This window comes from Microcebus murinus, chromosome 16 (assembly GCF_040939455.1).
Source record: "Microcebus murinus isolate Inina chromosome 16, M.murinus_Inina_mat1.0, whole genome shotgun sequence".
Taxonomy (NCBI): Eukaryota; Metazoa; Chordata; class Mammalia; order Primates; family Cheirogaleidae; genus Microcebus; species Microcebus murinus.
The window spans coordinates 686,296-702,222 of record NC_134119.1 but is presented as its reverse complement, the minus strand read 5'-3'; the positions used below and the strand labels follow the sequence as shown (position 1 = coordinate 702,222).

At 65.7% G+C, this 15,927-nt stretch overlaps 1 protein-coding gene across 7 annotated transcripts in view; it reads right to left on the bottom strand.

Annotated features, from left to right (window-relative positions):
* KCNQ2 (potassium voltage-gated channel subfamily Q member 2) overlaps positions 1 to 14,367 on the bottom strand; it is a 53,215-nt gene extending 38,848 nt beyond the window's left edge. For all 7 annotated transcript variants that reach the window (XM_012772956.3, XM_012772957.3, XM_020281753.2 and 4 more), the window contains exon 1: positions 13,871 to 14,367. In XM_012772956.3, coding sequence (XP_012628410.1) covers positions 13,871 to 14,166 — 296 coding nt within the window. In that variant the 5' untranslated portion in view covers positions 14,167 to 14,367. The remainder of the gene's footprint in view (positions 1 to 13,870) is intronic.
* Positions 14,368 to 15,927: the final 1,560 nt, after the last annotated feature.

The window sequence follows — 15,927 nt, the reverse complement described above, 5'->3', positions numbered from 1 at the left end:
GGACCCGACACGGTCCCCCGAGCGGAGGGACTGGCACAGACAAAACACCCGCAAAGACACGGCCACATTTCCAAACCGCAATTAATTTCCCTCGCTCATTAGCCGATTTATTCAATTAGCCGAGCTCTGGGAAAAACGCGCATCATGTCACGTGGGCCTCCGTGCACAGCCCGCCTGTCTGGGGGCGTTAACCCTCCCCCCCCCAATCAGTGGGGAGGAGTGGGGGGGAGCCCCGGGAGGTCCCCCGGCTCCAGGTCAGGACCCCGGAGGCCCAGGTGGCGGGAAGGACTCAGGAGGGGCCCCACCCAGCGCAGGGGGGTCACCGGAACCCGCTCAGCCCACGGGAGACACAGAATCCCGGCGGGCTTCCCCGAGGAGGTGTCTGCTGGAATGGGCCCTGCAGGGCGAAGGGAAGGGAAAGGTGCTCTGGGCAGAGGGAGGGGAGGCAGGTGTGTCTGGGGATCCGCAGAGTCCAGCCGCTGCGGAGAATGCGGAAGCCGGCCGGGCGCCATGGCGGGCAGCGCCCCAGCCCTGCTGCCTGCGGAGGGTGTGACATCGCAGAAACCCCGACACGGGGCACGCGTGGATTCGGCCACGATACGCCCTCGGCAGCCCCCCAGCGCCCGGAGACCAGGGCAAACAGACCCAGAAACACAGGGTCCTGCAGCCAGCCCCTCGGAAAGTTCCAGAGACTTCCAGCTGGGCTCCCGCCGCACCGGCTGCGCCCACAGACCCTCCTCGGAGGAAACCCGCTCTGGGAGCCATCCCTCCCCAGCACCCCCAGCCGGAAAGTGCCGGCGACGGCTCCAAGTTTCGTTTCTAAGTTTTCAGACCAGATGGTGCAGATGGCTGGGCCGGGGGCGGCTGGTGCCAGGGAGGAGAGAGACGTACGGGCAGGAGGCCGGGGGCGCGCTGGGCCGCACGTCGGGGCTCCTCCCCGGACAGACGCACCAGGGGAGACAGCCGCAGCCCTGCCGCGGCCCCGGCCCCCGCGCCAGGGCGGGGCGAGAGAGAAACACCCCAAACTGCAGTGAACTCCCTTCACTCCCCAGCCGCTAATCCACTCAGCCGCAGGCAGAGAGACGCAGCATTTCCAGACCTCGTCCCGCGGGGAGGCTCCTCCGTGGCCAGCGCCTGCCCCGCCCTGCACATGGCAGCCTCCTGGCACACTCGTGCCCATTTTAGAGATGGGTAAACTGAGGCTCAATGAGGGGCAGGGATCCCCAGGCACAACCCCAGGAGGAGACGCTCCCTGCCTCTCGGGCCTCGTGGTCCTGCAGGGCGTCCCTGGTGGCCTGAGGTCCTCTCAAGGTCCGGCCTCCGGAGCTTCCAGGGCAGGGGCTGGGCACCCTCAGACCCAGACCATGGCACAAGTGCGGCCACTGCCAGGCTAAGCAGGGCCACGGCCCACTGTGGGCATCTTGTCCCCCCCTGAGGCATCCAGCTCCTGACTCTCAGGGGCGCAGGGAACGGCCTATACGGGGGCCTGGGGGCGTCTGTGTGCTCAGAGCGCTGAGGGGCCCAGAACCTTCCACCGTGGCCGGCCCCTCACAGCAGCGGCTCGACTCTGGGACTGGAAATGGGCGCCCTGCTCACTGGGAGGGAGACGCTGCTGCTGGGACGGGCGGGAAGCCCAGCCCCATCCTGACGCCTGCAGGTAAACTGAGACCCTGGGAGCCCCTGGGGGAGGCCGTCCCCTGAACCCCCCACACCCCGCGGGGGAGCTGCCACGCCTGCAGGTGCGGGAAGGACAAAGGGAGAACCACAGCACACGGTTTCGGGATAATTACGATAATGGGTTCGACTCCAGGAGCTTCCGTGGCAGCGGTTGCCAAGGCAATCACATGGTAAGGAACCCGGGGCGGGAACGGGGCAGGCGGGACCTCCGCAGCCTGGGCAGCCGCCCTGCTCGGGGTCGGGACAGGCCCTGGGGAGTGGGCGTCGGCTGGGACCACCAGACCCCTGACACACACAGGCCCTGTGCCAGGAGAACCCCAAACCACAACGGAAGCCATGAGGGAAGGCTGGGCCACGGCACCCCCTGGGCTGCCTCTGCCCAGCAGCCGGGTGGATGTGAGGAGGGACTTCCCTCCTGGCCACAGCCCGAGCCCCCGGCACCGGTGGGAGCCCCTCCTCCGAAATGAGTCCCTCGAGCAACAAGGGGGAGACAGGGCTGAGGGACATGCAGGGATGGAGGGGGGGACACAGGCCCTGGGCAGAGGGGGCCCCAACCAGGGCTAGACAGCACCCCTGGGTGTCGCCCACAGCTGGCACTAGCAGGTCCTGAGATGCAGGAGGGCGTGTGTGCATATGTGTCGCTGTGTCTGTGCATGTACACCTGTGCATGGTGTCCCTGTGTGTTCGTGCATGTACTGTGTTCCTGTGCATGCGTGTGCCTCTGCACTCAAGAGAGGGACCCCCACCTGATCCCAGGGAGACTCCTCTGCTCTGCCTCCCGCCCCCACCTGATCCCAGGGGACGTTTCTTTTCTAGGAAAGCATGACACAGCTGCTGCCACCTCGGTGCTGAGTCACGTCACGTGCTGGGGGGGGGCAGGGAAGGGAGCCCCAGGCCCGTCCGAGGCCCAGACCCCCCCGCTCTGCTCCCAGGGGCTGCAGGCAGGCCCCTCCCCCAGGTCATCAATCTCATTTCACGTCCGCAAAACAGATTTAATGTACGAACGGCAAGGAGGAAGGGAAGGAGGCCCCCAGCACCCCTCTGCCACCCCAGCCCCTGGCGGCCACTGCCAGGCAGGGAGCGACCCCAGGTCATCAATCTCATTTCACGTCCACAAAACAGATTTAATGCACGAACGGCAAGGAGGAAGGGAAGGAGGCCCCCAGCACCCCTCTGCCATCCCAGCCCCTGGCGGCCACTGCCAGGCAGGGAGCGACCCCAGGTCATCAATCTCATTTCACGTCCACAAAACTGAGATTTAATGCACGAACGGCAAGGAGGAAGGGAAGGCGGCCCCCAGCACCCCTCCGCCACCCCAGCCCCTGGCAGCCACTGCCAGGCAGGGAGCGACCCCACAGTCGGGAGGACAAGCACGTCCCCTTCACGGGTGAGCAGAGCCACAGAGGCCCAGAGGGACCCTGTGGCTCACGGGGGCCGAGCCCAAGCTGGCTGCAGCCCCTGCGCCCTGCACACTCCTCTATGCTGGTAAGGTCGTGCCCCGGGGAGGGGGCCCAGGAGCCCAGGGGGCCGGGCTGAGCAAGAAACCAGGCTGGGGCCAAAGCCGCCGTCCTGCCCCAGGGGCTGCTGGGCTCCGGGGGAATCCCGCCACCTTGCCCACGAGGCTGCAGCTGCGAGGCCACCGGAATCTAATTTCACCCTAATGAACTGCGGTTTCCAGAGCCAACTGCCACGGCCAATCTCGAGAGTGAAGGACAGCAGTCCGGCGGACCAGGCATGAGGCAGGTGTGAGGCAGGCATGAAGCGGACGTGAGGGATCCCTGCACACAGAGACCCCTCCCCCCGAGCCTCCCCTCCCCACCTCCCAGCCCTGGGGCTGCCGTGCAGAAGCACCCTGAGCCCGAGGCCTGGCATACGCCAAGCCCACAGCGTGGCCCTGCCGCTGGCTCTGCATGCGTGGTCTCCACACCCACCTGCCGGCCCCGCCCCAGAAAGAGCGGGGCCCCAGGACCTGTGGGCTGGGAGAGGACTCCCAGGTCCCTGGCAGGAAACCCCCTGGCTCTGCACACGGTAGAAGCCATCCCTAGGCACAGCCTCGCCCCTGCACACAGCGGCCCCACGTGGCTAACTTGCTCCCCACAGACCTCAGGTGCGGGCAGAGACCCGGCAGATGCCCCGGGCGGGGCTGGCCAGAGCGCCCAGCCCAGTCCCACGCAGAGGTCCCTGGCCCACCCTCCCGCTGCATACCCCAGCCCCGCCCCCGGGCTTGCGGACCCCAACCCGGTCCTCCCGAACTTGGCTGCCAGGAGCTCCCAGCGCTCTTCCTTCTGCACCCCCTCTCCACCGGACCACTGGGACAGCCACGCCCTGCCAGCCCACAAGCAGTGAGAGAAACCAGTCTCCCCACCCAGCCCCCGCCCTGAGGACAGACCCAGGCCCTGGCCCGGCCCTCGACGCTGCCCGGACACACCGGATACCACCCGCCTGGCTCCCTCCTGCTGCCTCAGCCCAGGGCCTTTGCACACGCTCTTCCTGCCGCCAGAATCCTCTCCCCCCTCCCCACACACATCCAGGCTGCCTCCTCCTCACCCCAGTTTCACTCTCAGTGTCCCCTTCTGCAGGAGCCTGCCGGAGCCCCCTGCCCAGGCAGCCCCCAGCCCTCTCCCAGCCACTGTCTGCGGGGCTGAGCCCTCCCGAGGGCAGGGCCTGCTCTGCTCACACCGCGCAGGGGCCCCAAGCCCTTCCTCAGTCTCCCCGCACGCCCGGGGGCAGACATACATGTACATATACACACATGTAGGGACACTCGTGCAGCAGTGACACTGCAGACACCGGCACACCGAGGGTCCACGGACGGCGCGACAAGAAGGACAGCCCCGAGACGGAGACGGCCGAGCACCCTCCAGACGGGCACGCCCGACCCACGAGGAAACCCCAGGACAGATTGTCGCGCGGGGAAGGGCCGTAGGAGCCGGAACCCTGTCTGGTTCAGGAAATGCGTCGACGGGCGCAGATGCTTGGAAAGAAATATCGGGAAGAACCAACGTCCCTCCTTGCGTTTTCCGGCACTTTCCCGGTTTGCTGCATGGAAATGCCTCGTTTCTGTAATAAACCACAGCGCTTCTGTGAGAAACCAGGCAGAGCTCGCTGCACAGGGGCCGCCAGAGCCCCCCAGAGACGCCCGTCCACGTGACCTTAACTCAGCTCCGGCTAATTAAACCACACAGGTCGCAAGGGGACAGTCTGGGAGACGCTGGCTTCCAGCCAGCCGTAGGGGAAAGAGGCTTCCAGTGTCTTTGCCCCAGCAGGCTGGTCCCACACCCGGTAGGGGCCGCCCTACTGCCAACCCTCCCCCATCGCCACCCCCACCCCCTGTGGGCAGGGCTGGGCCCACCTGGGAATCACATAGCCCTGCCCCTCCGCCCGTAAGGAGGCCCCACTGTGGCTCTGGTTCAGCACCACGGTCAGCACCCAGACCAGGCCTCTGCCCGCGACACCCGCCCCTCCCCAGACACGCACCGGGCAGGGCCAAGCGCAGGGCCCTGGAGCCTCCCTCTCCACCCCCACTGCCTCCCTGGACGCTTTTCTGCCTCCCCGGACCCTTTTCGCAGAAATGCAGCTATTTGCTAACAGTGAGCATTAACTTCTCTGCATGTTGGGCTCAAGGAAAATCGCCGTTTGGGACGAGAACATTTTTGCAGTAACCAGACGGTCCCATCCTGCAGACCTGTGCACGGTGGCCTCCCCACAGTGCCGCTTGAGGAGGGAAAACGCTGGAACACCCCCCCCCCGTGTCTGTCAGTTGCTGAGCCCTGACGCACCGCGCCCGCCACTGCAGACGGACACGCTGTGCAGCCCACGCAAGGCCCCGCACACCCTGAGCCCCATGCAGGAGCAGAAACGCATTTCCCAGGTGCCCTCCACAGCTCTCCAGCCCCCTCTGAACAGGTTCCCCCAAATTTCTCTCCTGTCTCTGCTTCTGGAAGCTTCTAACCCCTCCCCAAGGACCTGGGGCCCCAAGGGACAGACGCTGGCCTCCCCCCCGCCCCCTGCTCCCAGGGGCAGGACAGGCCCAGAGCTGGCCTGGGGGCCAGGGGCACGGCCCCCACTCTGCAGAGGCGGATGAGGTTCTGGGGGGCCCAGCCCCCCCCCAGATGATCAAGGGATGGAGACGCTGTTTCCACCTCCCTCTGGGGCTTTCTGGACACCTGCTCTTCTGTGAATCGACAGAATCATTCCTAGTAACCCCCCAATATTAACGACTTAATTTTATTCAGGACGAGTAACCGGCAGAGCCTGATGACAATTCTAGAGCGTGTCTGGAAAACATCCTTCCGTCCCCTGAGTGGAGCGGCCACTGTCCCCAGACCGTCACTTCCTCTGCCAGATGCTGATGGGAAAGTTGGTCCCTGCCGTGCAGGGTCCCACCCTTTGGCCAGCCCGAGCCACTGGGAGCAGGACGGGCGCCGGGGAGGAGCCTCCTCGAGGGCAGACTCTCCATCCCGGAGCATAAGAGGGGCAGCCGCTCTCCGCGGCCCTCAGTCCCAGTGTCTGCCAGTGAGAGCACAGGCTGGCCTCCGCCCCGAGGACCGGCAGTCCTCCCGCTGCAGAGGAGGAGTGGGGCTGGCCTCCACCCCGAGGACCGGCAGTCCTCCCTCTGCAGAGGAGGAGAGGGGCTGGCCTCCACCCCGAGGACCGGCAGTCCCCCCGCTGCATAGGAGGAGTGGGGCTGGCCTCCGCCCCGAGGACCGGCAGTCCTCCTGCTGCAGAGGAGGAGTGGGGCTGACCTCCGCCCCGTGGACCAGCAGTCCTCCCTCTGCAGAGGAGGAGTGGGGCTGGTCTCCGCCCCGTGGACCAGCAGTCCTCTCGCTGCAGAGGAGGAGTGGGGCTGACCTCCGCCCCGTGGACCAGCAGTCCTCCCTCTGCAGAGGAGGAGTGGGGCTGGTCTCCGCCCCGTGGACCAGTAGTCCTCCCGCTGCAGAGGAGGAGTGGGGCTGGCCTCCGCCCCGTGGACCGGCAGTCCTCCCTCTGCAGAGGAGGAGAGGAGCTGGCCTCCGCCCCGTGGACCGGCAGTCCTCCCTCTGCAGAGGAGGAGTGGGGCTGGCCTCCGCCCCGTGGACCGGCAGTCCTCCCGCTGCAGAGGAGGAGTGGGGCTGGCCTCCGCCCCGTGGACCGGCAGTCCTCCCTCTGCAGAGGAGGAGAGGAGCTGGCCTCCGCCCCGTGGACCGGCAGTCCTCCCTCTGCAGAGGAGGAGTGGGGCTGGCCTCTGCTCCTCGCTGGTATCTGGGGATTAAAGGCCCGAGAGGCTCTTGTCACCCCCGTGTCCCCCCAACACTGCCACCCTGCAGACCCTGGTGTGTCTGCACAGCACGAGGTCACTCGCCCCGTCCTGGGAGCCCCACCGGTGATGCCCAACCCCCTGCACAGAGCACAGCTCCTCCCGTTTAAACGAGGAAACGTTTTAGATTCTGACTCCCCGGGGCTGGATCCAAATCCCTGGCCCGGGGCCAGCAACGGGCTCCCAGAATCCAGCGGGGGTGGGGTCCTGCTGACTCAGTGGCACTTGCTGTGAGTCACCCGGCCACAGGCCTGGACAGTGCTCTTCCTGGCGGGACGGAGCGTGGCACCTCCCCCTTGCCGGGAGCGTCCCCGACCTTCCCCGGAGTCCCGCACACCGGAGACTCCTCCAGTGGCCGTAGGGAAAACCAGCCACCAACCCCACTAAGGTCAGATCCTCTGAGTCCCCTCATTCTTCGGGAAATGCCAGCCCCACAGGCCATGGCTCTCACGCTGCAGGAGCAGACAGACTTGGGGACCCTCCCTGGCCACCTGCTGCCACCTCACCCAGAGTAAGGGGGGACAGAGCCTGGTTCTGCAGGGCTCGTAGATGCCCTTCCCGGAAGGAAGCGGCGAGCTCCGGTGAGCAGGGACCAGCTCGGGTGAGCAGGGACGGGCTGCTTCGGAGAGGTCAGAACCGGTCTGCACTGGAGCTGAGAGCTCATCAACAGGCCTAGCCAAAGAAGGGGAGTCATTTCCAGAATGTTCTTTGGGGACAGCAGCAGATCCCCAGGTTCTTTCTACCTTGATCCAATAACCTGCATTGACCTTTGCTGTGCAGGCTGGACAGGTGTCGCCCACGAAAACAGGAAGGCACCTTCCTCCCGCAGCCACGGCAACCATCGGAGAGCAGAGCCCAGCTCCAGCCCCACAGAGGGAAGGGCCGAACTTGGTCCCCGCGCTCCGGGGACGGTGCTCAGCCCTCTGTCCTGGGGGCCTAGCCTTGCCAGGCCGAGCTGTCCCGTGGGTCTGGACGTCATCCGCATGGAAGCCACGTGTCCACAGGGCTCACGTGGCAGCCGTGAAACCCGTTCACGGCCTCAGGGGTTCATGGCAACACCTGCCCACAGTGGAGCTTTTTGAGACAAAGTTGTTCCACCCCTCGGGATGCCACGAACAGGAATCCGTCCCCAGACACCTGGCAGCAGCAGACCAGGCAAGCTCCATTCCAGGAAGACGCCGGCACCTCCACGCCAGGCCCGCCAGACACCGGAACCTCTTCATCAGGGGAGGGGCAGCCTCACCCCCTGCGCAGCTGAACAACAGCACGGAGAACTTGCGGGAGGGGGGACGCCGTCCAGGACAGGTGAGGCCTCTCGTTCTGCAGAAGCTCATCGCGGCACCACGACCACGGCGACGCCCTCGGCGCATGTTGGCACAGACAGCGCTGTGTGGACCCACATCCGTTTAGCACCACGGCAACCAGACCGGACAGACAGAATTGTCACCCGGACAAGGAAGCCAGGGTCCTCCCGGGGGAGGCGGGATCCCAGCCAGAGCCCAGGTCTCGACTATCCGTGCACCCAGCAGGTAGCTCTGGGCCTCCCAGTAGTGACAGCCACGTAGGGAACACACCTGGCCTGGGGTGCAGGCACAGACGGGCCACCTCCGTCGGGGACAAGGGCCTCTGTCTGTGTGCTGGTCAGGCCATGCCCTGCTCTTCCCCGCCCAGGCTCAAGGCTCTGCTGGCAGACCCTTCCATGAAGTTGCCCCAGAGCCCTTGGTACCCAGGCCTGGCCATTCCCCCCACACCCCGTGTAGCGAACTCCTCTCCAAACTGTGAGCACCTACAGGGTGGAGGCCAGCCCCACTCCTCCTCTGCAGTGGGAGGACTCCTGGTCCACGGGGTGGAGGCCAGCCCCTCTCCTCCTCTGCAGTGGGAGGACTGCTGGTCCACGGGGGGGAGGCCAGCCCCTCTCCTCCTCTGCAGTGGGAGGACTGCCGGTCCACGGGGCGGAGGCCAGCCCCTCTCCTCCTCTGCAGTGGGAGGACTGCCGGTCCACGGGGCGGAGGCCAGCCCCACTCCTCCTCTACAGCGGGAGGACTGCCGGTCCACGGGGCGGAGGCCAGCCCCTCTCCTCCTCTGCAGCGGGAGGACTGCCGGTCCACGGGGCGGAGGCCAGCCCCTCTCCTCCTCTGCAGCGGGAGGACTGCCGGTCCACGGGGCGGAGGCCAGCCCCTCTCCTCTTCTGCAGCGGGAGGACTGCCGGTCCACGGGGCGGAGGCCAGCCCCTCTCCTCCTCTGCAGCGGGAGGACTGCCGGTCCACGGGGCGGAGGCCAGCCCCTCTCCTCTTCTGCAGCGGGAGGACTGCCGGTCCATGGGGCGGAGGCCAGCCTGTGCTCTCACCAGCAGACACTGGGAATGTCTTGCTGAGTGAGCATGCCGTGTGGACGTGCCAGGAGCACAGGGACTGAAAAGATCTGTGGATTAATTAATTTATTGACGAAAACAAACTGGGAAAAACTGTCTCCAGATACGCTCTCCATGGCCGCACTCAGCCTGTGCTTGTGGAAGCAAAACTTCTCCAGAAACACTCTAGGGGCTAAGCATTTTCAAAGTTGGAGACGGGCCTCCCAGCCACCACCGGGCACCTGGGCGCCGGCAGCGCCCGCATCAGAGGCCTCAGGGCCCGGCTAGCCGAGCTGGGCTCCCCCAGCCGCCTCTCTGTAGTGACTGGTTTCATTGTTTGACTTCTGCTGATCTCTGACAAAACTGAGATTTTCTCCGCCCTAATATGTGAAATTGTCAAGAAGTGAGCTTCCAGCCGGGCGCGGTGGCTCACGCCTATAATCCCAGCACTCTGGGAGGCCGAGGCGGGAGGATTGCTCGATCAGGAGTTCAAAACCAGCCTGAGCAAGAGCGAGACCCCGTCTCTACTATAAATAGAAAGAAAGTAATTGGCCAGCTAACATATATAGAAAAAATTAGCCGGGCATGGTGGTGCATGCCTGAAGTCCCAGCTGCTGGGGAGGCTGAGGCAGCAGGATTGCTTGAGCCCAGGAGTTTGAGGTTGCTGTGAGCTAGGCTGACGCCACGGCACTCACTCTAGCCTGGGCAACAAAGTGAGTCTCTGTCTCAAAAAAACAAGTGAGCTTCCTACCTACCTATTAATTATTTTTTCTATTACCTTGCAGATACAATAATGTTTAGATTTATTTCATAACATAAACACGGTGATTAAAAATATTTTATCATGTTAAAGTCATTTTGCTTTAAACTGTCCTCAAGCCTCCCAGCAGGCCCGGGGAGCCTGACACACCAGGTTCCCATGGAAACCACAACCCTCTGAGGCACTTTCGCCTTTTGGGAAATTTCCATAAAATTCTTCAACTCTTCAATCAATAGACGTCTCCTGCCCGGAGCTGCAGGGAGGCTCCGACCGACCAGCAAGCAGCAGAGACCTGGCCGTTCAGGGACTCAGGCCTCTCGGCACAAAGTGCTCCGTCAGCAGCCTAGACCCTGCCCTGAGGTGGCCCCTCTGCCCCTGTCGGGCACAGCCAGGCCTGCACCTGCCCCTCAAAGGCAGCCAAGACCCACCACCAGGCCTGGAGACCCCCAACTGGCCCTCCCAGGCCAGCAGCAGAGCTTAGCGGGGTGCAGGGGGCCAGCACCTCCTCGGGTCACTGAGGGCCACATGCACAGCACCTACAGGTGTGGCTCGCTCCGTCCCACCTCTGCAGGACGCCCACTCACTGCTGTGACATGGCCATGGCCACAGGACCCTGAGACCTTGCAGCCTCTGGAGGTCACCCGGACAGGACACCGTTTGGGCCCAGCCCAGGGAGACCCCCCTGAGCCAGAGTCTCCCTCTGGCCTGTTTCAGACTCAATCCGAGCGGCCCGTGCACTGGGAAGGTCTAGCCACACACCCTAAGCCCTCAGCTCCGAGGCTGGGACCCCCCTTCAGTCTGCAGGACAGTTCTGGGGCTCCCAAAACCTGTGTTGGCCTCGGTTTCCCCTCAGTAAAAACGGGGCCATCTGACCCCCTGCAGGTGTGCAGTGAGACCGGCACACGGCGGGAACACAGGTGCGGCCCCCCTCCCACTCCTGGCTCGTGGGGAGTGACTGCCCGGCTCTCGCCCTGTGCACAAGACTGGAACAAGGCTGGCGCCCAACTCGGGCTCCAGAAAGACCCCCCATGGCGCTGGGACACCCCAGGGAGCTCCCCACGGGGACACATACGCCCAGTTTGGGGCCTGTTCTGTGGCTCACACCCCCTCTGTGGGGCTGGCAGAGGAGAGTCCACGCCTCGCCCCCCAACCCCAGCCAAGGGCGGATTCTCCACCCACTTCTGACTCGGGGAAGCCCGCTGTGTCCAGAACAGGTTCTGGGGACCTTCACAGCGGAGTGGGAGATGGCCGTGGCCTCGCAGAGCCCACCAGCAAAGAAAGTCCCTTCTGAAGAGCAGAAGCCGCCCGTGGGCCTGGCCCAACACCCACCGAGCCCTGGGGGTGTAGGGCACAGCCTCCCTCTCCACCTTTGTCCCCAAGGGACACCCGGAGATGCTGGCACAACCGGACTTCTCAGAAGCCAGACTTTGGTGGCAACAGGCAGGAGGCAGGTGACCAGAGGGGACTCGCTTCCAGCCGAGCACAGCAGCTGCAGAACCCCAGCCCCCACCGGCCACCCCAGGCCCAGCTCAGCTCCATCATCAGGACACGAATAAACAAACCAAATGATACCCATTGCACAACATGGGCCAGTCCAGGCGGGCCAGGCAGGGAACAAGGGGCACACCCTCGGGAAGTCTCAGTGGAGCTGGGTCCCAGGACCCAGAACGGGAGGATTCCACGCCTGGGGTCTGCGGAGGGTGCTGAGAAGCGCTCCCTTCACAGAGGGCCTGCTGGGTGCCCTCAATGGTCTCTGTGTACCCTAGGGGCAGGCAGCTGTCCCCACTTTACAGATGGAAAAACTGAGGCTTACAGAGCTTCTGAGACCAGATCCAAGTGTCCAACTGAGAGTCAGTTCCAGAGCCCCTGCTCCCTCCTGCCCACCTCCAGAGAAAACCTAGTGGGGCCGCCTCCCCTGAGTCCCAGCCGCCCTGCAGGAGCGGAGGAAGCCCTGTGCACACAGCAGAAGAGCCCAGCAGAGGCCTGAGCAGGCTGAGGCCAGGCAGCCCCCGATGCTGAGGGTCTCACCCAGAAGGGGCAGAGCTGCTCTGCAGAGAAGCCCGTCCTGGCTTGGGGATGCCCAGGTGGAGACGACACAACCCCCCACAAGCGCAGGGCTCCCCACGATCTGCTCAAGTGCTGATGCTGCAGCTGTCAGGAGGCAGGAGACAGGCAGGAGGGATGGAGGGGCTTGACCAACGCAGGCCCGGGCAGGAAGTGGCCACACAGAGGGCTCTTGGCCCAGAGGGGAGCCCGAGGAAATACCGCAGACCAGGGACGCCCACACCCAGCCCGGTGGACCCAAAGCAGAACCCAGCCTTGGTCAGCAGGAACATGGGTCGGATGCGGAGTGGGGCACTGACCGCTGGGCCCAGGGCCACCCTGGCAGGTGGCCGTAGGGGGTTGGGCTCTGTCCTGTTCACCTCCCAGGAGCCACCGCAGGCCAGGAGCTGGCTGACCAGGGCCAGTCCCACTGGGAGCCGCTCCTGGCCTCCTGCCAGGTGGGGACCAGGTGAGGCTGGCGCTCCCAGCACTGCCGCCCCAGGCCCAGCCCTTCCTTGGGAGTCTCAGGACTCGCAGGTGTGCTGACTGGGTGCAGGACTGGGGTGAGCCCAGGGGCCCTCCCAAGGCTGCGGGCTCCCCCAGGTCCCTCTCCTGCATCCCCCTTCTGGGACCTTCCCCCGGCCCAAAGCCCTGCCCCACCACATTGCACGGAGGGTCTGTCCAGCACACGCCCTCTCTGTCCAGTGGGCGCTCGCAGAGACCATTTCCCAGAATGCGCTCCGCACTCCCATCCCAAAATGCCTCTTTCACACAAAATGGCCGAGTCCCGGCTCGGCTGGGATGGGAGAGCACAGCCCTCGTGCTCGGGGGCTGTGCGCGCAAACCGCGCAGGCCGCACACGCACTCCCACACGCAGCGACTCGTGCAAATGCCACACGGAACACCCACGGGCTCACGCGTGCGGGTCGGGGCCGCCCCCGCCTCCCCGCGCCAGGAGGCGGCAGTGCGCGGAGCGCCAGGCCCGGGGAGGCAGCACAGCGTTTCTAGGTCCTTCTGGGTCGGGGCTGGCGCCGGGACAGCCGCAGCCCCTCCTCCTGCAGGGTCTCCGCTCCGCCAAGGAGGGGCCAGAGAGTGCACGGAGGCAGCTGCAGACATGGGTCAGAGCTGCGCTGGGGGGCGGGTGGGGGACAGTCAGGCCGGGCAGGGATGGGTGCGGGCACCCAGGGGTCAGCTGCCCTCGCCAGCGGCTGGGGTGGGGGAGGTAATGGTGGGACCCCTCCCCCACTTCGGCAACCCTGAAGCTCACCCCAGCCGGAGAGGGAGAGAGAGGCTTGGAGGATGGGGAGGGAGGCCAGCCCCTCCCCCGCCGCCCTCACTTGGGAGGTGCGGGTGCCCAGCGCGAGGGTCCTGGAGCCCAGACCCGGCGCAGGACCGCAGCGCCGCCCTCCCTCCCCGCCGGCCTTTGTTCGGCGCAGGGCCGCGGGGAGGGGCCTCTCACGCTGAGAAGGGGGCTGGGGTCCACCACTCCCCGTGCTGCGGGGGAGGGGCTGATGCAACCCAGCTGGGGCCTCCCCGGCCTCCCGAACGGCCCCTGACCCCAGAACTCCATCCTGCCCGGCCTTTCCAGAATCGCTCTCCGATCTCCGCCCTTCGCCTTAGCAGGGGACGCGGTCCGAACCCAGCCCCCGGACACCCGCGCAGGGGCCGCTCCGTCGCGGGCTGCGCGCCCGGCCGGGGTCGCGAGCGGGACCCGGGCCGCGCCCCACGCCCCCCGGCCACTCACACGTAGGCGTGGTAGATGAACGCCCAGCCGCGCGGCCGCTCCAGCACGTTGTAGAGGAAATTCTGCAGCTTGCGGTAGAAGGCGTTGCGTTTGGGGGGCTTCCCGGCGCCGGCGCCGCCTGCGCGCGGCTTGCTCAGGATGCTGCCGCGCTTGGGGGCCTCAGAGCCCGCGATGAGCAGCGCGCCGTCCCGCGTGGAGTCGGGCGCGCCGGGGTCCAGCCCCACGAAGCCCACCTTGAGCTTCTTCTCCCCGCTCGGGCCGGGGTACACGCCGCCGTTGCGCGACTTCTGCACCATGGTGCCGGCGGCGCCCAGTGGGCGCGGGCTCAGCGGGCGCGGCGCGCGGGGGGCGGCGCGGGCCCCAGCCCAGGCCCCCGGCCCGGGAGCCGCATGGCCGAGGCGGCGGTGGCGGTGGCTCCGCGCTCCTGCCGGGCCCCGGCCGCGCGCGGGGACGCTGCGGCCACCTAGCTCCGTGCGCCTCGGCGCCTGGCCCGGAGCCGCGCCGGCTCCGCCCGCTGCCTCGCCCCGCCCCGTGTTAACCCCTGCGACGCCAGGCGGGACGCAGCAGGGAGCAGGAGGGCAAGAGAGGGAGAACCCTCCGGTCTGAGCCACCGGGACAGACCCCTTCCTGCTCCCCTGACCACGTGCACATTGACCGGGAATCGGCCCGTGCTCACCTCTGAGCTGGGCAGGACCAAGCCAGCAGACTGCACTATGGCCCCTGCTCTCCCAGGGGTCCCGAAGGCCCCCTCCCCCGCGCCTGGCAGGGCTGGGTTCATCCTGGCTGCCGCGGAGTCGCTATCTCAGGAGAGGGGGAGGGGACCGGCCCTGGCCGAGCTCTCTGTTAGGGCTCAGCCCGCAGGGCCTCACACTCAGCCCCTTAAGTCGCGGTGTGCAGGGAGGGTCTACTGAGGCTTCCCAAGAGGTGGCCTGAGCCCCACCTGGAGGAGTCCTGGGAGGGGCGTTCACAGAGGCCATGAGGCCGGAAGGGGGTAAGTGCAGGCAGAGGGGAGGCCTGAGAGAATCACCCAGAAGGCACCAGAATGGGGGCCACATCAAGTTCAGGACAAAGAGGGTGTCCCTTGGGGAGAGGTTGGGCAGAGGTGCCCTCCCCTCTGCCAGGGAGCGATGGGTGTCCTGGGAGTCCCTCTGGAAGCTGCTGCGGGGAGGCCAGAGGGACCCGTCTTGAGCCCTGCAGGGCCCCGGAGCACTGCAGGCTGTCAGCGCCTCACCTGGACCGGTAGGAGCCTTCCCTGCACACCTGGGAGGGTGTGGGCGGCAGGTGCATCTCCTGACCACATCCAGCCCCTTCCACATTAACCTGGCACCACAGGTGGGTCTACTAAGAGAAAGGCCCTCTGTTGAGTAGCTGGCATTGTCCTCACAGGTCACTCATGGAACGCACTGACTGGCCGGGCGCGGTGGCTCACCCCTGTAATCCCAGCACTCTGGGAGGCCAAGGCGGGAGGATCGCTTGAGTCCTGGAGTTCAAGACCAGCCTGAGCAACATAGCGAGACCCTGTCTCTACACAAAATAAAAAATTTAATTAGCCGGGCGTGGTGGCGCATGCCTGTAGTCCCAGCTACTCGGGAGGCTGAGGCAGGAGGGTCACTGGAGCCCAGGAGTTTGAGGTTGCTGTGAGCTAGGCTGACGCCACGGCACTCTAGCCTGGGTGACAGAGCGAGAACTTGTCACCAAATAAACAGTGCTAACCCTGTCACACGGTCAGCCCTTCTTTACAGAGCTAGTGGCCATGGGGTTTGTTGTTGTTGTCTTTTTAATTAGACTGAAAGCATGGGGGTCGATGCAGGCAGCTACTTTGTAAATTATCTAGAATGTTGGGGACAGATTGCAGCTCACACAAGCATGTGCACATGTGACACACACACGGGACATCCCTGGGCACATGCCTGATCCTCCACCTCCCTGCTTCCATGCCAGCACATTGGCTGTCATTGGCTGTAATGACCAGCGTTAAGTGGGCTTGTCCCCCACACAGCTGCAGTTTCTACCAATTTCATGGCCCCCAGCCTCCCGAGCCAACCCCAGGCCTGGGT